Below are 23666 nucleotides of genomic sequence, written 5' to 3'. Positions count from 1 at the left end.
AATGCACATATTATTGAAGGACTTAAACTACGGTTAATTAAACAGCCACATTACTTTCTGTCACTATATTTACATTGAAGTCATTTCCTCACCCATAGGTGGTGAGGATTAGGTAGATTTTTAGGCACTTTTTCTGTTGTGGTATACCCTTACTCCATTAGAAAGCATATTTACCTTTTTACGTTTAGTTCTTATTTCCTTCGGTCCTGTCTTCCCTTGTTATGGTCATATTAATATCATTATATTCCTTAATCCTTTTGTTACTGCATTTGTACACTTTTTCCATAAAATTAGATTTAATAACGTTATTTTCTCTAACACATTTTCTATATCTATAAAACAGTTATTATTTAATAAATTCGAAATATATTACATTACGGACAAATCTTTTAAACTCTACAATAAGATTTTCTACAGTTATCCTATATTAATTATATATTCATCTTTAGTTGGTTCCGTTGTTATCACACTGTGTTATTAATTTCAGCACCAGCCCACAACAAAAATGTTTCATCCAGTCACTGATCTTTTTTCAAGCTTGTTTCCACAAATAAACGTAAATTATATAAAACACAAAAATTTAATATATATGTACACTGGTCAAACACTAACTCAGCTCAAGGAATAAAACCATGCCTGTTTCCACCATAAACATTACTACACTAATGAATTATTAAAAAATATCATGACCAACAAAACCAAATAAAACCTTATTCTAACTTTTACCTTTGTCCATCCACTTTCGTGTTCTTTACACTCTTTATTATCGTTTTGCTAATGTAAACTATCCATGCTTCATCTAGATAAATAAATTAAAATATTAATCTTCTTTAATTTTATGATATGCTTTTAAAAAATGGTATTCTTTTAACAGCAATATCTTAAAGTTCCATAAGACCTCTTCATGGGTTATCTGTACACCATTTATACCCTTTGTTTTCTGAGAGTGTATAAAGAGATGACTTACATCCTTCAAAGAGTTGCATATCCCAAAGTTTTCTATAGATACTTTCCAGACTAACATTATTCTGGAAAATAATTGTATCAACTTATGATGTTTATATCGAAAAAAGTACACGCATATATTTCATAATTTTAATCTAGATTAGCACTAACAACAAGGTGGTTTTGATTCGTCACCCGCTTTGTATTGTACCGCACTTTGTATGCACTCGCTCTCAATGCTTATATTAGTATTCGTTCGGCTGCAATAAGCTCAAAAATATTTCTATTAAAACTGCAATAAGTTGATACTTAAGAGTATCAATACTTAACTCTGAAACGCAATTTACTGGCAAGAGGGGGTCCCATTATCTCGATCCCATTCAAACTAACTGATTAGAGAGCCCCAAAACAACGTTTTCCAAATTATAACTTCTAATTATTATCATTAACATTTTGAATACCTAATTTTTCAGAAGTATGACAAGAGTCTTGACCACTACCAACACAAATCGAAATGTATAGACTGATTCGGTTACATGTTCCGACTGTGACGTGTATTGACTGTTTTATTGGAAAGACTATTTATGTAATAAAATTCGAAAGAATTTGTCCAAAATTGTGTACTCATATTTGTGGTATTGTCTATCTCTAAACACTAAATTAATCCTATTAACATGAAGATTGAAAATCCCCACAAAAAGAGGGTTACAGTCATAAAAACACTGGTTTCCATTGTTCAAGAGTACAGGATGAGACCATTTACAATAACTGAATAATATAAATATTTAAAAAACATTCGCCCAAGTAAATTCCCGAATATTGAGCATCTGCCCAGTCTCCACGAGTTACTATGACTCGGCTGATTACCACATTGACAACGAATCATATACACATGCAATCTTCATCAACATACTCTATTATCGTCATTCGTAAATATTATGCAGACTAACTGATTCAGATGATGAGTTTGTATAATGTTTAAATAGGAGTTATTAGGTTTTTAATTTTCTTTGTTAATAGTTTTTTTTGTAGTGGTTTTAGTCTCCGTTTTTGTAGTTTATTCTTTCATTCTTTCAATACAATTTTATTTGGGGAAGCAGTAAACATTTACGAAGGTGCTCGATAGGTTGATTGTGTTGAATATATAATTGGCAGTACAGCGTTTAGAAAGTCAAATGATATCCCAAATACTCATTTTAAAAAAATCATATAATTTTAGTATATATAATATCATATATTCATAATTTCAATATAATATATTTGATTATTTATATAAATTAATATTTCCAATAAATTCTCTAATAATTTATAAAGTTACAGATAAAAAGGGTTTAAAGGACTAAAAAGAGTAAACGGTACAGGGAATAAAACAGCTTTGCACTTAAATATCGCAACAGATTTTATTAATCCTGCAAAAAACAGAAATATTGACGGTTTGCGCTCCAATAGTTAATACAGACTGCATTATTCTAACCAACAGTCAACTGTACATAAAATAGAGTAATAGATCGGAACATTTAATATATAGATATTTGTCTTAAATTTCTTATCTACAATAATTGTCGGTTAACCTAGCCTGTTATTTGTCAACTACACCGAAAGTTTTGATCGATGATGTATCTAAAATTTCCAACAGCACCTGAACTCAATAACTCTCAGCAGCACTTTTAGCATGTTTGTGATTTTGATAGAAAATATGCGCATCAAATCACCTTCGTCTTTCTTCTTCGTCTGCTGTTCCTTTATAATCAACTTTAATAAACGTTCTACTATAGAATGAGTATAATCCAAATCCATTTGAATTAAGATCCAAATAATATTTAGCTTCAATGACTTTATTAAAGAAGCAAATAGAAGAATCAGATTTCCGAAAAATTTTAATGAAAACCGAAATTATTTTCTTGCCAATCCAATATAATTTAACTGCCCTTCCTAATGCCTTTGTAATGCCCTTAGCTAATAAAAACATACATAATTTATTATGTTATGATTTATGAGTTTTGAGGGAAAAAGCATGTAATATTCAAAACATGTATTATGGACATTTTTATTATGGTCATAGCTCTTAAGTAATTTATATTATATGTCCGATCTTCTACCACTAAATTATAAGTGAATACCTTAAGGAGAAATTTCGTTTTAGTGTTGGTAACGTCTTATTTTGAAAACCTTTAAGCTGAATATTATCTTAATTAATTAGTCTTATTTTAAAGCTTATTCTAAAGTCTACATATGTCCAGTAATCAGATCAGGTGGTCTCAAACGTTTTAGTCTACACACTTCACTATCATGTCGCATATTTAGCTGATTAGCGAGTACATTGGGATGCATCGACACTCTTTCGAAGTACTTCACACAAAAAAGTTGAATTACACTCGTTATATGTTCTAGAGGAATATCGCGTTGTATCACTTTATTTGAAATATAGTACGGAGCATCAATAATGGCACGCAACATCTTATTTTGGAACCGTTGAATGATGGACATATTAGATTTGCTAGCGGTACCCCATAGTTGGATTCCATATGACCAAACGGGCTTGAGTATAGACTCATACAGCAATACCTTGTTATCTAATGATAACTTGGATTTGCGCCCGATGAGCAAATACATTTGATAAAATTTAAGTCCCAGTTGTTTCCGTTTAGAGAGTATGAGCTTCTTTCAGGTTAGGCGTTGAGCTAAGTGCGTACCAAGATATTTAACATGCTCTGCTTGGGGGAGTTGATGATGATTGATTGACTGGTGGATATGTTCTTCTACGCAGGGTAAACGTTACATGCATGGATTTTGTTTCATTGGCTTTAATGCGCCATGTCTTCAACCATAATTGTATTTGCTCCAGGTGGGTTTGTAGGTTTGTTGATGCTGTGACTGGATCTTCATGTAATGCTAAGATTGCTGTGTCGTCTGAGTATGTTTCCACAGTAGTTATTTTTGTGGTGGGCAGATCGGCCGTATACAGAAGATACAGCACTGGACCCAGTACACTATCTTGCGGAACTCCTGAATATATGGGATTTAATTCGGTATGTTCATCGCCTTGATTTACAATAAAATGTCTATCAGAGATACGAGTTTAGCAACCGATAGTCCGGATGAGGGAGAAGTTTCTTTAGTTTAACCTGCAAGCTCGTATGTCATACTTTGTCAAAGCATGAGATATGTTTAGAAAAGCGGCCGAACAATATCTTTTAGGTCAGTGTTTATTTTGTTTACAAGTCTATGCACTTTTTCTATAGTCCCATGCTTATTGCGAAAGCGAAAGTGATATTCTGGAATAATTTTTCTTTTTTCTATTATATAGTTTAGCTTCTTTATGTATAATTTCTCGAAAGCTTTCGAGATTATCGATAATAAACTTATAGGTCGGTAGGAGGTCACATCTTCTGGTATTTTTTCTGGTTTAAGAATCATTAATATTTTAGCTACTTTCAAGATACTAGGGAAGTAATTAATTCATAGCATAACATTAAATATAAATGTTAATAGTTTTATACCCTTTTCTGATATTTCTTTTAACATTTTACCCATAATTAAGTCATAAATAGGAGCTTTTTTAGTGTTAATCTTGAAGGCCTTGGTTTTGTTTAATTTGGGTTAGTTCTTTCAGCTCTTTTATTGCCCTATTAAATTTTCTTTAATTCTCTTCAGTCCTTTGCTGTTGCAAATTCCGTCGTAATTTTCTTTTTTCTGCTATCTTTTTCTGTATTGTACATGATACATGTGTATTTATTCTTGGAAATGTTTCACTGTTAGGAGTCGCGGAATATGCTGCCACCTGTATATTGTTTCTAAGGTTTATTACTGCTATGTCTATATACATTTCAGTTTTTATTATCACTACCTTTCATTATCACTAGTGTTTTTAAGAATTTTACAGAAACTTGCTTGAGTAACCTTTTTTTAACAATAAAATACGAAGGAAAATATTGTCTGGTACAATTGTCTGTAATATAGGCTGCTATAGGATATACGTTATACTTTGATGATGTGAGTTCCCTGCTATTTCGGATAGACTATATATCATGTAGACTGAAGCAAAAACGGCAGTAATTATCATATTTTGTAAGCTTCTGCAAAAATAGTAAATATAACAACACATTTTTTGTCCTTTTTGCAACATTATTGAACATTTATTATGAAATTTACGAAAATAAAAAATTACAAACTTGTTAAAATATAATCAAAAATGTTAAAAAATATTAGCAGCTATTTGATATAAACAGTTTTGTTTCGTAATTTACATATGTTAATATATAAATATGTACATAAGAAATAAATATTTAAATAAAATTATTTACTTCTTAAAAAACATCCAAACTACAAAATTTTTAGTAATTTCGATACATATATGCTTATGGCAAAAGACAAATCGTCACAAACAACGTTACTGTCGCTCTTCTTGTAGACACGGTTAATTACAATTAACAAATGGCAATAAATTAATGTTAATTAATTAATTAAAATGAATAACACTAAACAGATGTAAAGTTGTAAAAATAAAATATTATTACTGGTCGGTTATTTTTAAGCTATGTCTATATTAAAACAATATTGTTATACCTCGTACACCCGTCATAGATTTTAGTGTTAGCTTCTCTGCCAGTAAATTTAAATTGAATCTATGTCATTTTCAGTTCCGCTATAATGTTCCTAACGGGTTTGATTAGCTCGATATTTGCTCTTGTTTAAAACTGATTAATAACATAAAGTCTAAAATGTTTCTGACATTTCCTAACAATGTCTAACTACAGTACAAACTAACCAAATATATAGAGCGCAATACTGTTCCGAATTTGAGGCTGAAATATATTTCAGAAATGTACGTAAACTAATTATCTAGATTATATCGATAGCATCAAATGTTTTGTTCACTTTGCCCGGTTCGAAATATTTTCACCTGTTTATGAGCGTTTGATATCACAGTGTATTTTGAATCTTTAAGGTAGCAATTAGCAATTATTGAATGTTATGTATAATAAGTGCTTATACTCTATTTTATACTCTTTAAGGGGATTAAAAAGCCCTGGCGCAGAAAATCGGAGTAATTGAGGATATATATATATATATATATATATATATATATATATATATATATATATATATATATATATCAACGTGGTGTGCAAATATCCATGATTAAAATCGTCTACTATTATCTGATAATTATGAATTATTCAACAGATTAAATAAATCACTGAACACTATTCCAGTTGGTGCATTTGGTCTGAATATTAATAGACAATCAAACGTATATAAAACGACAAAGTGAATATGCTATATAATATAGTTCACTCAAATGTTGCAAAAGTCTTGCAAAATCTACCAGAAAAATATTAAATCTGCTATTTTAAACAGATATAACTTAATGTTAATATTCCGGCTGGTCCTTCCTGGTGGACGTCCTAAAAAACGTAGAAGGAATCTACGGACAAATTATATTAAATGAACTAATCCTGACACAATACTTTTAATGTTGTTTTTTGATGATATTTTAAATAGGGAATTAAATACACCGAAATAACAGTGAGGAGACATTTAAATCAAAAATCAAAAATCAATGATCAGATATTAGAATAGATATACCTTCCATAAAAATGAACTGGAATTGGTAAAATAACACCCTTATTCTGAAGTATAATTATTGTCAAAAACTTTTTTGTACATTTTTACATACATTACAAATGTATTTTCTGAAATTGATTCCTCGTCGTTGTCGTAAATATCACTTTTGAAAATCTATGAAAGATAACATCGTTTGAAAATGCGTACCTGCAGAGCCTGTTTGAGTTTTAGAAAGACAGAACAGTTTTAGAATCAGATTGAAGCCATCTGAGGTAAATATAGTCGTTACTCGGTGGTATTTTTTGAGTTTTTGACTAGAAATTCTAATGAGATGGTGTGTTATCAGGATAGAAGCACTTCCATATATCGCAAATTTCTCTCTCAAACAATGGCAATGGCAATTTTCGACCTCTAGCATGAATAGTAACCACTTCGTAAGGATTTTTGATGAAATTTTCGCAATTTTCAACAAATTTTTAAAAATCGCAAAACACACTTGTGTTGAACTGATCAAATCAAGTATAGTAAGACATGTAGTTTACACAGCATATAGTAGTTGTGCTTTGGAGGCTACAATAATTTTCCCAATCCCAAGTTAGGATTCTAAATAATATATATATATATATATATATATATATATATATATATATATATATATATATATCATATTTCCTTAAATATGAAATATGTAGATATCTTTAAAATTTCAATTCATAAAATAATACTGCGTACTAAAAGATATATGTAGTAACTGTTGATGGCAATTATTATTATTTATCTTTAAATAGGTTAATTATTTTGTATGGCTATTCCGTACTTTCGGAGTTGGTATGGCGAGTTTGAAATCGTTTTAATAGCCATTGATGGCAGGTTTCTCAGGAAAAGCTACTATAACACTTTTTAGTCAGTTCAGATAGTAGCTTGAATATTAATTTTTCTTCTAGAGTAGATTGCAGTTTATAACACTCGTTATTTTTGTTTTTGAGTGCGAACAATATGTCTGTTTATTTTATGACACATCTCTCCCAAACAAACGTCCAAAGTGATGTCCATAATCTTTATCCTATCTGGGCAGCAAATTACAATATTCTACGGGTGATATGTCTATACACTCGGAACTGCAAGCTTCGATCCAAATCTCAATAGCCGATGTTATTTTACAGTAACATCAGTCCACCCTTGGTGACCTTATATCCCGAACTGTGATAAGTCTGCCAGGAATATACAAACTAGGACTTTTCCTATTTTCTTTCCTAACAGTTTATGGCTTGAGGACTTCGAACACTTTCGATTCATCTTTGGTGGTTTGAATAACGATTTGCCCGAGCTCCACATAACTATGTCAGGAAATGCTTCGGGTAACTGCGACACAATTGCCAATCCAACGCCAACCTCTTTTCTTGTCTTCACGTTGTTTTTTAAGAAGTAAGTTGACTCTTTAAATTAATTCTAAAGATAATGTTATGCCAATGTTATGGAATATGTAATTTCTTCAACAAAGAAAAATTGTAGGGAAAGAAGTGGTGAATTTTTGGAACGACTAAACAGACAATACTCTCGGATGAATCTAATATAATTTAAACAAGATCATTTCAACATCAATTTACAATATTGTTCGCAAAATTACACTACATTATCGTTTGTTCTCATCTAAATATAGCTTAAGTTTGTTAGTCATCGACACAGTACAGTATAGTATCGACATCAGCTTGTTACATACTTAATCTTGATCTTACGTTATGACTTTTTTAAATATATTTTAAAGACTCCTTTTACCAAATATGGGTTTATCTGGACTGGACCCACAGTTCAACGGGGGCTCCGAACCACGGTCCTCAGCATTAAAACCTACCGACTGGCAGGTGACCAACTTTAGAAATCATCCCAAAAGGCATCCGGTCTTACCCAACCTGGTTACCGGCGTTACACTCTTGCCTAGAACATTCACAAATTTTAAACACAGACATAAATTTACGACCATGCACCAGCAGGATTCGAACCCGCGGCTATAGCAACACTAGGGGGACTGTCCTATCGCCTTTACCACTGCGCCACCAAGCCGGCGTACGTTATGATTTAATTATGCTTTGCTTTGAAGCAATTTACCTTATAGAAATCATAATTATTCTAAGCTAGGAACTTATTTTGTCATTTTTTTATTGAACAGATGGCGAAAATTTAATTTGAACGCTTGATACATATTTTTCCAGATTGAAAATATTCAGCGGAAAATGCCAAACGCGATAACGGACATAATTCGCTGATATTAAACAAAATAAAAGGGTTTTTGCAAGTTAATTATTTAACAAAAACGGAACGGAATTTCCAAGTTCGGGGCAGAGTTAAATTTTTGTCAATTTTGTTCAGGTATTTTGGCTGTATGAGAATTTAATTATGCTAAGTTTCTTCGTTCTTAAAATTTCGAATAGTTCTTTCACAAAATTCTTAATTGTTTTAATTAATGACAAAGTATGAAGTAAAAAAAAATAAGTAAAAAACTGATATTCAAAGTATAGGTCTGTTTAAATGATGCTAAAAATTTCATTATACTACAGTTATTCTTCAATTATATGTTTTTTTAACAGACACTATATATTTAGGATTCTTTAATATACATTTTTCTAAGGTAGGTAGTTCAAACAACTGAATAATTTCTACATTTTATAAGTTAATCCTTAGTAATGTAATGAAAAAGATTTAATAGTTTGCTGAAAAAAATTGTACTAAGTGACCTTTCGTTTTTCTCTTGTAAGTTACCTCAGTTCATTTAACTTCAGTGAACCACAAATATTCCTTCATTACAACTCTAAAAAACTTTCTCCGTGTTCGATAGATACATGGAAAAAATCAAGATAGACGTGGAGAAAATTAATTAGTAGGGTTATGTTTTATCCTAATTAAGGATATTATTATAGAAGTTGTCTAACCACCTGAGTAGTATTTTGCATCAACTACAACAAAAGCATTATGCTGGCTAACAGCTGAATTATTTGTATTTTGACAGTTACAAGAGTACCAACATTGAAAAACGAATTTTACCGTCACTAAAACTATATACAAAATAGCAAATTTCATTTGTATCTGTAAAACTAGAACTAATCAGTACTTTTTATAATTAATTCTAAATTCAACTGATGAAAATCGATAGGGTGTTTGTATGTACGAAATATTGGGGTTTTCATTGGATAGTGTAATTAGTGTAAACATTTAAAACCTTTTAACTTTTTTTCATTAAAACAAACGACCTGTCTGATATTATCTATCAACAAAGTGATTGTGAATTGCGATTGAAAACATATTTGCTTCAAGATATTGGGTAACTAAATGAGCAACCAATAAAATACTGATTTTGAATAAATATATGGGTAGATTTTCATAACTGTGTTATATTTAACTATTTTATTTTGTTTAAGTTTCGAATTAATGATCTTACAGGCCTTTCATTAAACCAAAAGAGCAAGCCAAATAATAAAATGGGAGACAATTAAAACTTCCCAAAAATGATCTCTTCTTGGGTGATAATTTAATGGAACTAAAAAACAATTTTAAACTTACAATAGTGTAATAACATATAATGAGAGGTAAAGCCAAGGGATACAACTTTTACTATTTCTCTCAGTTCTTGAAATCAATTCGCAATCCTAGTATTTCTAAATGGATTCGTACACCTATATAACAACTTTCTACAATGTACGTATGTCTGCAAATACCACTTTCTACTAGAATATCCTAGAGTTAGGTACAATATATCTATGGATATAGTTTTTAGAAAAATTTTGCAGTAAAACAGATATTATGGTTGGCAAAACATTTCCTTAACGTTTACTTGTAAAATCATATTTAGATAATTTGTTTTGTTGACTTGTACAATTGCATATTATGTCTTGTCACTCATACGTAGTATTTATTATTGAATGTAGATAGCATGAACAAAATAGGTAGTTTTACATATATGAAATGTAATTCATCATTCATAGTGTAATGTAATCATATTCAACATTTTAGCATGTGTAGAAATTATTCGTTTTCTTAAATAATTTTGACAATAATTTTTTTTATAATAAACACTGTCACAAACTGAAAAATAAACACATCGGCGTTGAATATTTGTATGATCTAATATAGAATAATAATTTTCATCATTTCAGTAACAGACAGGATAATCTTAACATCAGTCAGTAAGAATAACAAATTAGAAAAAATTAATATTTCTTGGAATATGAAGCAACGATAATCCATGATTAGTTCAACAGCGAAAGGCCTAAATGAGAAATTTTAGAAATATATATGTGATATAAATATTATAAATAAGAAATAATTACGTGGTAAGAATATAAATATGATAAACGACAATATTCTATCAATATTGTTTTATATTGGGTTATTCTATAAATTCGAGTCGATATTGATATTAATTTAATAAAGTATGTATGAGTTATTAACGAAATTATTTATTTTATTTGAATTTGTAGTGAACATATGAGATAACCTTGGTGTGTGCTGTAGCGCATGTAATGTTTTCCTACTAGAACAGCACCTTGTCAGCTATATCGTCATTGACGGTAATGTCGCTTTCAAAAAATTTTAATACATTTAGGCGATTAGGACAATCTTCTATTTAAGACATATCTTCTATGAGTACACTACAGATGCAAAATTCATTGTTGAAGTTGCTAACGTCTGGCTTCTTTTGCACGGTGATGAATTCCTTAAGGTGTCGATTTCCTATTATACATTAACAGTTAGTGGCGATCTCCTCGACCAACCTGGTATTTCGTTGATGATGTTTTATGATTATAGTACTTCCGCCAATTAGGCTTTATTCTAAAATTGACTGAAAACGATAAACTCGAGATGATTTTTTGGAATTAAATATAATCATAAGTTCAATGGAGCTATATTTTTCTCATCCTTCTTTCTTTAAAGATGTCTCGAAGAACTAACCATTTATATCAAGACGCACTTTCGTAATAAAAAACTAAACATTGTCGGTCCATAATTCTGGCTTCTTGAGACGAGTAGCTTCAAAAACGACGAATAAAACTCAATATAATATCTTTTATAACAGTTTGGCCCGATAGAAGGAATTCATAATAAACAACAGCACAATGTTTACGTGTTATATTTTTTTGACTAAATTAATATAAAAGACTGAGAATTTGAGTAAATTTAGAACATTTGCCAATTATTAATAAATTGAATTTTTAATTCTGATCATAATTAATGAAACAGATCATTCATAATTAAAGTTTTAATTAAAGTAAATAAAGATCAGAAAATATACTTAACAAACATAATAGTAATAGTAGACCTCATGCGCTGCTATGATTATTGTTTCTGTAAAATAGTCTCCACTATACTACACAAAACCAAATTAGCCGATTTTATAGTCTGCGTCATACTTGTAAAACTTTGGTGCTAACATGATAATGGAGTCTCTCATGTCTTCTTCGAATCTTCTAATAACCTGAGCGATAGTTGTATTGTTTGATTTAAAGAAACCTGCTACCAAAACTCAATAAACGCTTCTAGAAGCTCATGGTGATGCTGCTCTGTCAGGTAGTCAATTTCGAGACTTGTTGGATGAAATTCCACCACAAGCTCTCAAACAACTTTCAAACAGTTTAACAGCTAATTAAACAGAAATTCCATTTTGACCCGTTTCAGTGACATGATCTCATTTATAGCCAGGCAAAAGAAAGGAGTTTCCTCAGCATGTAGTCGTCAAATTAACTCTTATTCAGATCTATGTTACATTCCTAGGTTGGCACACGAGTTCGAAATTCTAATGTTCGAAGTGCTAAAATGTATCAACGATTATAACGTTGCCAAACCAACATTGTTATATGGATATAATATACCCATGATAAGTTGTAGAAAATGATGGAAAATATTTTCCTAAATTTATAGTATATCCGTTTCTCTCGATAACTCTAGGAAATCGAAGCGATAATGACTCAAAATTCATGCAGATGCCTAAAACATATTTCTCCCTAAATAAAACTCTAAATATATCAACTGAACCTGTACATCATATTATTCACGAATATTTGGGTATGAGAAAGTTATGTGTAAAGTGGGTGCCACGCCAGCTCAACTAAAACAACGACGAGTTGATGATTCGAAACAGTGTTTGAAGATGATCAAGTGTAATAAACCCCAGCTGTTGCGTCGATATGTGATCAACAGCGACTATTACATAGCGTTATTGGACCCTTTGAAGGAGGAAATCGCTGAAAACGGCCGCATTCGAAATGACAGTACTGCTTCACCAAGACAATGCACCGTGTCACAAGTCAGTGAAAACGATTGCAAAAATCCATGAATTGGGCTTCGAATTGCTTCCTCATCCACCGTATTCTCCAGATCTGACTCCCAGCGACTGTTGTCCTGTTCTCAGGTCTCTACAAAATGCTCGCTGGGAAGAAATTTTCGTCGAATGAAGAGGTGATCCCCGAAACTCGGGCCTATTTTTAAGCAAAGGATAAATCGTACTACAAAAATGGTATCGAAAAGTTGGAGAGTCGCTATAATTAGTGTATCGCCCTTGAAGGGAGTTACGTTGAATAAAAAAACTAATTTTGCCAAAAAATGTGATTTACTATAGTAGACCGGGGACTTTTCAATTGACCTGTTATTCCAATCTTATGATTGATTGTCTCCAATGACAAGCGTCGTAGAGTCATTCCATGGTAGCATTTTCTATTTGCAGATTAGTATATCGAGTATATAAAAGATTGGCTTTAATACACTGCATTGTGGTACATTTCCTGTATTTCCTAGTAATGAATGAGGTTCTTCTTACCTCCAAATATTCTGGCTGATATGTTCAATATCGCTCATACTAAATTTTGGACTAAGTTTAAGAACACATTTGAGTAGGCTTTTTTCTCTTCGTAGATTTATAACACACAATCAATTATCTGAATGTTTTATTACAAACAAAATCGTAATCCCATCAATTTCCGTTAAAAAAATAAAGCCCATAATCAAAAATTTAAACCCACAAATCGTGCAGAAGCACTTAGAGTAAAAGCGTAAAATAATAAACAGACTTTTTACTTATATATCCGACGAAATTATTCGTGAAAACAACATCTAAAAACTTGGGACATCTTAACCGTTTAAAGGAAAATCAAAAGTAGAGATGGGAATACAAATTGAGAGGCGATTTTTAAAATTCAAAAAGGCCAACTGTTTAAAAGCGGGTCGTTTTTTCCCTTTCTTCTTATTAGGAAACAAATTAGAAGCTAAAAATTGCGAGAAATTTTAATTTTAATTTATGAAATATGATTCCTTCTGGAAAATTGCTGAGATATTTTTCAAGGAATTTGCTTGATTTTAATATGTATATATTCTTGCAAATTTAATAATTCAACTATAAAAATGCATAATAATATTTTCTATCTAGATTCAAAATTATTAAACTTTTTACATAAAAAAACTTTAAACACAGAAAAATAAGAATTAGTTTTTATTCTAGACTATATGACGCTGGTTTTCGTAAATATATACACCTCAACAATTTTTATTCAAATCGACATGTTTGTCATTTTGGTAAGGTATTTTAGACCAAGTTTTTTCGAATTCGTCTTATTACCTTTATGTTAAAATTTATTTACGCTACAATCATAATTTAGATACGAAGCTGTATATGTGCAATTTCCTAATGACTGAAGTTGTAAATAGCCGTCATCCTTTTTGGTTTATGTTCTTACTCAGGTTGACTTCTATACTTCTCTCTCTACCCAGATAGTTGTAGCATCCGCGAGGCTGTCGATTATATTCTCGGAATTTGTGTAATATGTTGGTACATGCAACTATTATGAGGTAACATAACAATTTTAGTAATAGTTAATTTATGGATACATAATAAATCATCAGCAGTATCAGTCTAATTAAGTATAACAAGAGGGCATCGTCAGTCGCGGCCTTAGTTTGATTACTGACCAGCAGTGAAATGCACCAAGCCACATCAATTCACTGAAATTAGTATATGCCTCGTGTATTCTAAATCAGCAGATAAAATATATTATTATTGCTTGTTTAACACGAATCCGAATTTTATTAGAAGGGGCTCTGGATTGGAAACATCAAATAGTCACAGTATAGTGGCTTAGTTAGGTTTAGTGTAATTGCTCCAGAAAACTCCCCACTATTTTAACAAACTCAGCCATATATTGTCTATGGTAAAGTCAGTTAAATATTTTTCTGGACTTAATTAGACTATACACATAACGTAAGCCACATTGAATTAAATGTGTTAATGATAAAAACTAGTCTAGACTAAACTATCTAATTCTCTTCGTTTGCCACCTCTTCGATAACACTCTTAGTGGACTGCCGTTAGAGCCCCTATATTTGTTTCTAATTCACTCTGTGTCCTGTTTGCTTACAATTGATGATTTCATATAGACTTTCTTGCGAATTAATGAAACACTTTACACTACTTAATTTATTCGAACTACTTACAATTTAAGTGAACAAAGACGATCTTTTTATCTCGACTTCTGGATCCTGACCTCACAAATTATCGAGAATTGTGAGTTTAATGAAATTAATAAAGACTGAAGAAGTGTAAGAGGATTAGAACACCTTGATTCAAACTATTTTAAGTGGCATGTATATCATGCCTACTCCCTAAGTATAGTACATTTTTCCACATCCCAAATAATCCAGAGGCCAGGTAACGGTCACAAAACATGATCAAATACTGACCGACACTATAATGGAGATACTAAAACATCGCCATAAAGCTATAAAAATGCAGATATTATAAAGGTTGTATTTTGGGAAATGACTATTAGAAATTTACAAACATAATTAACAATTTTACTCATTTATCTCTCCGACATGTTAAACAAAATGTATCACTAAGATCTCGTTCTATTGACATTAAAGTAAAGAATGTATAAATACTAGAGCATTTTGTTGCTTATATGCTGGTAAATAACTCTTCAGAAGCTGGAGTCACTAACCCCTTTCTTGGCTCATGTAATTTTATAAACTTTGACTTGGACGTCAATGATGGTCGAGATCAAGAGTATATAAGATAATGAGGCAAATAATGTCTGCATGACGATGCCTATTTGGTATTGAAAGAAAAACAAGCAAAAACACCCCAAGGTAGCGCGCTTGGACCGATCCTTTGCCTGACGTACACCGATTATGCTACAATATAGTACAAGAGTTAATTTTGCTAAAGCGTGATATGATTTTAGGTAAAAACCAAAAGGAAACAATAAGTTGGTAAACAAAATTAACAATTTGACTAAGCAATAGAGAATCAGCTTGAATGATACATATATCTATACATGTCAGTTTTACAAATAAGAAAAACAACATATTCCAATGTTAATAATTTCCAAGTATCATTGTTGGTAGAATTTTATTTTTATTTTAGAACGCTGGAATAACTTTATATTAATTTTAGAAGAATGCATTGGATATATGAAAGGACTTCTGCCTTATCAACATTAAATAAATAAAGTACTGCTGGATATGTGGCATCCAGATATGGGGTTATGCCAAAAACAGCACTATGCCTATTAAAAAACTTTCCCAGAGTCATGATCAACAAACTTCTTTATCATTTGAAGGTCGATGGAATTCTCTTCACATTATTCTTCTTAGGTGTTTTTAAAACATTGAAAGTGTATGCAGTCTGAAATTAAAATTTGAAAAAAGAGTCGCAATTAATTAGGAGAAGCTGCAGATATCAGGATGACTTGATAACATTTTCAAGCCATCCATATCCCAAAGATAAAAATAACAAATTTAATACGAATACGTATACAGGACATCAACTGATCATCGATTTTTTTTTTAAAGGAACACTTTTCATTCTAATACTAAAACAATTAAATCTGCATTAGTTTGGCAAGAAATGGAAACACTATTAAAAATTCTATGACGTTATTTTTATACCTATAGAAAGTAATTCCTGAAAGATTAATTTTGGATATACTTATTGAATTACTTTAGAAACTTACGAATTTGAACTCGTTCTCGACGTTGAAGTTCTTCGACTTGTTTCTTGTTAAATATTTTTCCAAATGTGTGCTTTTTAAACATCTTTCCTTGGAGCATTCTTTTGAGCTCTCCAAACCAATGAAAGCCAGATCTGGACTATTCGGACGCTATTTGACACGGGTCATTTGTCAGATTGGCAGGGAGCGTCATATATATGTCACGCCCAGGACTGTTGTGTAATATTATAATAATATTTTTTAATAAATAGTATATAAACATTCCATAGCATAACTTAACAGGACAAATTATAACAATACGTTATGTTCCCTCAAAATTGATAGACATATTTCATATAATTCTTTAATAACATTGTTGAAGCTTTTAGTATAATGCTATATGAGGTGTATATTTTTATTTCATTAGACATAGTTTTTTTCCATGTAATATTGTATATACGTGTATTTCATCCAATGTTTAGCCTTCATTATTGATTAATATTAAAGCAATTTTAAAATAAAGATTCTAAATTCGATTCGTATATTAAACAATGACAATGAAAATATTTCAGATTCATTACTTTCTAGTACTGTATTTTTAAGTAATTAATAGGCACAGAAAAAAACAAAACATCAAATAGAAACATTATCTTATTTAAAATAAAATGTAGGAATAGAAAGAAAAAAAAAACTTCAATTCATCAACCAGCAAGTCAGTTATTTTTGTTAGTATGGAAATACCAAGCAGTATTATTGTGCTACCAGGAATTAACCTTTGTTTTATTTTAGAAACATAGGCCACATTAAATGGTTTAATTGAAATCTATCTATTTCATGCGATATATATTTTATAAATATTTTAAACTCATGATTATTTATGAATTCATGTTCTGGTAATTTTTAATATGAGAGGCAGTAAAATTATATTTAGTCGAATTCATAAAATTATGTTTACTCTATCAAAAATATAGAATTAAATTAGAGATAATGTGTATTTAACAGTGTTTTGTTTTGCCAAGAATAATGATACATATAATAAAATAAACCGTTTTTCAGAGGATTCTCGTCCCACTCAAGAGTTCAGAGCCTGCAGTTCTTTTCCATGTTTCCATCTGAGCACCTGTATCGATTTACCAGGAGCTACGTTCACATGTGTCTGTCCAGAAAATTACACTGGCCCATCCTGTGAAAAACAAATAGTTCTTAAGCAGTACGATGTACCATCTTTCAGTGGCAATTCTTACGTTATACTAAAAACTATTGAAGCCTATAACAAACTAATAATAGAAGTAGAATTTAAATCCTATACCTATGATGGAATTTTACTTTATAACGCTGAAAACGATAATGGATTTGGTGATTTTGTTTCGTTATCCCTTACGAATGGATTCGTTGAGTTTAAATACAATTTGGGTCATGGTACTGTCGTAATACGTTCTCTGGATAAAATAGACTTGGGAAAGTTTCATCGCGTTATTGTTAAACGGTATAATCGGGATGGTTTATTGAAGCTGGATGATGCGGATGATGTAGCCGCCCAAGCAGCTGGATCAACGAAGGCCCTAGACCTCAAGACGGATACATTTGTTGGATATATTCCGACTAACAATACAAGGTAACGCAAATAATTTTTCAAACTATCAGCATGGTATCGTATTTTTGAATGTAATTTAAATTACTTAAAATAACATAAAGTAATTAATAATTGGTGTTATTTATTTCAACGATAACAAATAAAAGAAAACGAACCAAAACGTGTTTCGTGTTTCGTGCATATCAATCGGTAATTTTTTTAATTTTAACATCTCAATTACTACGAGCATTGCTTTGCTGATTTAGAACGGCATTAATTTTAAAACACTAATTATTTTACTATCATTTATTCACTAAAGAATTTACAATATTTTTAAAGAGTTCTAAATATTCCATATGTCTTCAAGCTGCAAATGTTTGAAATAATATTGAAAGAGTTATTTGAAGATAATTTTAAAACAGGAATATTAAGGTTTTGACAGAATAGCATGCTTATATATGTATCTGCTTATATATTCATATTTATGCGTTTAGTTCAATACTTCTAAATATATGACAAATATTTGCCTTAAAAAATAACCATATTGTTGTTAGAATGGCCAAAAAACATTTTTATATGTAATAGTTTTCAGCTGGTATTCTGCCAATTCTATAATGTGAGCTGCTACTACATGCTTTAGATGAAGACGCTTCTTTGTTCATAATTCTAAGCATTAATTATTTCTTGTTTTAAAAGAAATTTCACATAGAGTGATAAATTTACATTAAACATTCTTTGATTCAACTAGTTTTTTTTGATTATGTTATAACTGCTCTAGAAAACATATTTCCTTCCAGCTGACCTAGACACACCTTGATGTTAGTGTATGTTAATTAAAAAAATCGCTCATTTTTCTGTAATGTACAAACAACTGCTACATTATATTAACTCCAAACTTTACATTTCGTTTTATCAATGACTAAAATTACCACAATCAATTCCATTTCTGTAGTCATTTTGTAACCCATTAACACTAAGAAGTAATATGAAATAGCCAACAATTACTTCTGAAATACAACATTATATTTTAGTCGTTAAATTCAGACCTGTTATCTTATATTTATTTTTTGAATATTTTTTATATATTAGGTGTTTTAAACAGTAATATATCCAGTTGAACGTTCAAGGACCAATTGATTAATAAGATAACATGCAAGTCTAAACTACTTGATATTACTTCAACAATGATATTTTAAACTTTATTTCATAAAACAATAAACTGATTCATAATAAACTGTTGAACAAATGTAACTCAATGGCCAGAATATTTAAAAATATCTTAAAAACACAGCAATCGAACGAAAGGAAGGAAGAAAAGATCTTCTGGTGTCCATATGCGTTGAATATTATTAATCACTATTAAACATTACATTCAACTACATTACAATTCAACTACTAATGATTACAACCTACAAATAACTTTTTTTATGACAAAATGATCCGAATTCACAAAATTCAGTTGCCAAATTTTATTAGAATATGTCTTGTTCGTGAACCATAAAACAACTAAAATAAAGAAAATTGAAAAATAAAATGACACACTGAATTGAACAGTTCAAGAATGTGTCGATTTTTAATAAATTTAAAAAGGTTTTTAAACCATTTTGTAATCACAGTATGTCGATCTTTATATAAAGATTAAATATTTGTGCCGCCTGTATAGTCACATAATTTCCTTTAAAAAGTCCAATCAAAAATATAATTAGAAATCTGATCTTTATATGTTCCTTTCAGGATTTTCGAGAATATTGGAACTGACAAAGGTTTCGAGGGCTGTATCAGAAAACTAAAAATAGGCAGGGAGGAAATTGAACTTCACATGTTCCGCCACGAGATGGTTTTGGAAACTAAGGGCATTCATGACTGCGGACAGCACGCGTGCGAAAACACCCCCTGTTTAAATGGAGCCAAATGCGTGCCAATGAACGATCTCTTTCGGTGCGAGTGTCCATCGAAGTATTCCGGAAAATTCTGCGACAAACCTGAAGACCCCTGCATGTCCAACCCCTGTGCGTTTGGGGCCAAATGTAAGGCTTACGACATGGATACTTATGTCTGTCACTGTAAGCCTGGTCAAGTGGGGAAACGTTGCGAAGTCGGTAAATACCTTTTTGAACAATCTACCCTTTTGAACTAACATCCTTTGTCTTTTCCGTTATGTCAAGAACAAGAAAAATAATTACGCATCACTCATAAATATTTACATAATTTCTCGCCCTATAAACAGTAGTACTTGTTAATATTTAACAAAGACGCGGTGTGTCTAATTTATAATTGCATTATTGCTATATATATTTGGAAATAATATGGCTCGATGAATGGAGATAGGACAAAATGGAACAATAATGTTTACATGATGTAACCCTTATTTATTGACGTTATCAAATATAGAGAATATAATAGACGAAAACCAGCGGCGGCAGTGTTACCTAAAAAGGCCATTTGGGTAGTCGATGGTGGTACATCTGAACTGAATATTGGTCAGTTCTTTTTATATTAACTTTAATCTAGGTGTATAACTAGAAGGACTCATCGGCCCTGTCTTAGTCTGTGGTATAATTAATATTTACGGGTAATTAATGTTTACGTATTAATATTGCTGTTTTTCTATTAAATGCGCTTCACTATACTACACAACACAAGATCAATTGTTTTGATTCCTTCGATTCTGTTTCCTGTTCCGGTGTTATCCCAAGAATTGTATTACTTCGATATTGACATGAGTAAGGAGTAGGTCCTCATGTCTCCTTACAATTCTATTGATTTCCTGTGTTACACTCGGTATCTGAAGGTCTCGATGTAAGTAATCGATCATGTAGTATCTCGGTGCACCAACAATACTTCTCAGGACATTTTGGCTGGAAAACCTTTATTGTATCTGTATTAGTTTTCGCTTAACATCCCCATAGTGTATACCCATATAAGTTTCAATATTTGCTTATATAATAGCAATTAAATATGTACTGATAATTTTGATATTCTTCCAATTAACCAATACATTTTGCTATATTTTATCTTCAGTTCTTTCTTTTTCATTTTTACATGTCCGTTGCAGCGAAGTTTTGCATCAAGGTTCATTGCGAGATACTTAGTGTTGTTGCTATATGGAATGATATTATTACTGATTGGTTGAGCCGTCTGATTATAGGTGAAATGCATATGCACAGATTTACTTTGGTTAATATTTATTTTCCAAGTCTGGGTCCATTTATTTATATTGTCACTTGCCTGTTGTAATTTTCATGTGGCTACTTCGTTATTATCTCCGACAACAAAAATCGCAATATCATCAGCAAATATAGCCACCCTGATATTTTCCATTTGTGGTCTATCACATGTGTAGAGTAGGTAAAGAATTGGCCACAATGCACTTCCTTATGGTACACCTAGTATAACTTCTTTTATTGTAGAGTAAGCTTACACGTGTTTGATGCTAAACATTCTGGTTGTAATATAAAATTTCAACAATTCACTGTATTGTTTGGGTAACTTTTTCTGTAGCTTATGAACAAGGCCGTCATGGTACACCTTATCAAAGGCTTGTACCACATATAAGAATATAGTTGAACCCTTTTACAATCATATACTGATCAGTGACTGAATGATACAAATTACCCTTCAATAATATCCGAGATCAATGTCTCGGGGTTGCCAGATCTTCCTTATCGTCTGATGTACGTCGCTGCTAACACCACGTACGTGTCCAACATCTGGGATAACATTTTCTGTGTTTTATACTGCTGTTATCAACCAAATATCGAATATTTTAAAATACTGTTTACTATATGTCATCATTTTTGATGATCGACTATGACACGTTAACCAGTTCATCATCATCAACCCAGAGAGTGTCTATTTCTCAATCAGTCCGCTGTTATTAATGGGCAGTTGCGAACATTCTTCAACAGGTTTCAGCGTAGGTTTGTTACTGTTAACCTTCTATTATTGAGATTTTTCTCAGTGATTTTAATTAATGACTGTTTTGGAACTGATCATGGTGATGAAAAAATGGAAAACTGCTACTTTCTGCAGAAAAATATTAAAACCATGGATTTTAAAAATTGTTTATATTGTTATTTCGTATTTTCACCAACAGATGTCACCGATCTACCTAAAAAGAAAATAATAATTAGTGTTATTAAGATATTTAAGAAACACCATATTTATCTATAGCTTACACTCTCAACCTAAATCATATTTTTGCTGATATATTAAAGCCATTTTTTATTTAAAGATAATTTTAACTCACATTTATTTACAGTCTATCCAAAGTAGCAGTGAAGTCATGTCATCTAAATTGATGACGTTAAAACGTCGCAATGGTACACCATCAACTCTAAGTTTTAGAGTAAATAATTATTATAACTCTACAATACGATTTTCTACAGTTATCCGATATTAATGATATATTCACCTTTAGTTGTTTCCTTTCTCATCACCCTCGCTTAGTATTGTCAGCATTGAATCATAATCCCACATCGAGAACTGTGAGATTTCATTCACTTACTGTCACCACTTTGAGCCAAGCCTCAAGTCAACAAATGAGCTGTTAATTTCCAATCTAATAGTAGTTCACAATTTCATCATTTATTCATCCAAACCAAAGTGTATTATTGTAGAACATCCTTTCCACATATCTAAACAGATTTTGCTTGCATATTTTTCTCGATCTGCATGCCTATTGCAATTATTCTTATTTCACATTCCGTGAAAATTCGATTTGATTAAATATGCAGTAATATGGAGGAAGACATTACCGTCTGTTGCCAGACATCTGAACTACTTTGTATCCTTTTTTTGGCATGTTGCACAAAAAGAAAATTACATAAAACACAGTTAAACATTTCAGTTATATTTACCAAGTAACATTTTGCTAAGGGTGATCTAATGTTCGATTTTGAAATACTCTTGTTTGTAAACAAATTGAAAATCGTTTAATTTTATTATATTCTTTTAAAAATTGTATTGTCTTAGGGCAATATCTGTAACTTGCATTGGACCTCTTCGTGCTTTTTCGACCCCTTCATAAATATTAAATAGCGATTTGAAGTTTATCAAAACATAAAAATGCCAAAACAATGTTTGCTGGTTTATAACCTCTTATTATCAACAGTGTTTTGAAGAATTTTGCAGACGTTTGACAACCGAACGACTTTTACAGGCTGATTTGGTTATATGTTCGAATGTATCAGCCAACATTGTATCTCTTTTTAACTAGAATAAAATGAGAAGAAAATTTGTTGTCTGGTATTAAAACTATTTCACATACCGCAATAGGCAGTATATTATATATTTTGAAGACTTGAGTTCACAGCTACTTCGGAGAGACTTTTTATAATTTTTGCTATTTCATTTCTCTTTAAGTGTAATTTTCTTTTAGGTGAATACATTTTCAACATTGTTGATCCAATTTTTCATTTATATTTCAAATTCGCTTTAATATACGTGCTTCGATAAATTCTTGCATTTACTGTGGATTCCAGCAAGTTGTCCATTCGACCCGACATAGAATTCTTGTTGTTCAGTGTCAATGCGTCGGCTTTGAAAATTATTTTTGTTGTTTTCGGGTCGCATTCTGCGGGTCTCGCAAAAATGTGTCAGATATACAGCAC

At 31.1% G+C, this 23666-nt stretch overlaps 1 protein-coding gene across 5 annotated transcripts in view; it reads left to right on the top strand.

Moving 5' to 3' along the window:
- The window catches only part of LOC143197307 (agrin), a 507226-nt gene that overhangs the window by 450011 nt on the left and 33549 nt on the right, over positions 1-23666 (top strand). For all 5 annotated transcript variants that reach the window (XM_076405663.1, XM_076405662.1, XM_076405660.1 and 2 more), the window contains 2 exons: positions 17538-18096; positions 19789-20153. In XM_076405663.1, the coding sequence (XP_076261778.1) occupies positions 17538-18096; positions 19789-20153 (924 nt within the window). The remainder of the gene's footprint in view (positions 1-17537; positions 18097-19788; positions 20154-23666) is intronic.

This window comes from Rhynchophorus ferrugineus, unplaced genomic scaffold, assembly GCF_030347505.1.
Source record: "Rhynchophorus ferrugineus isolate W39M unplaced genomic scaffold, kcgeb_rfMv2 rfM5, whole genome shotgun sequence".
Lineage (NCBI taxonomy): Eukaryota > Metazoa > Arthropoda > Insecta > Coleoptera > Curculionidae > Rhynchophorus > Rhynchophorus ferrugineus.
The sequence above is the reverse complement of the archived record's forward strand: the minus strand, read 5'-3'. Positions and strand labels throughout refer to the sequence as shown.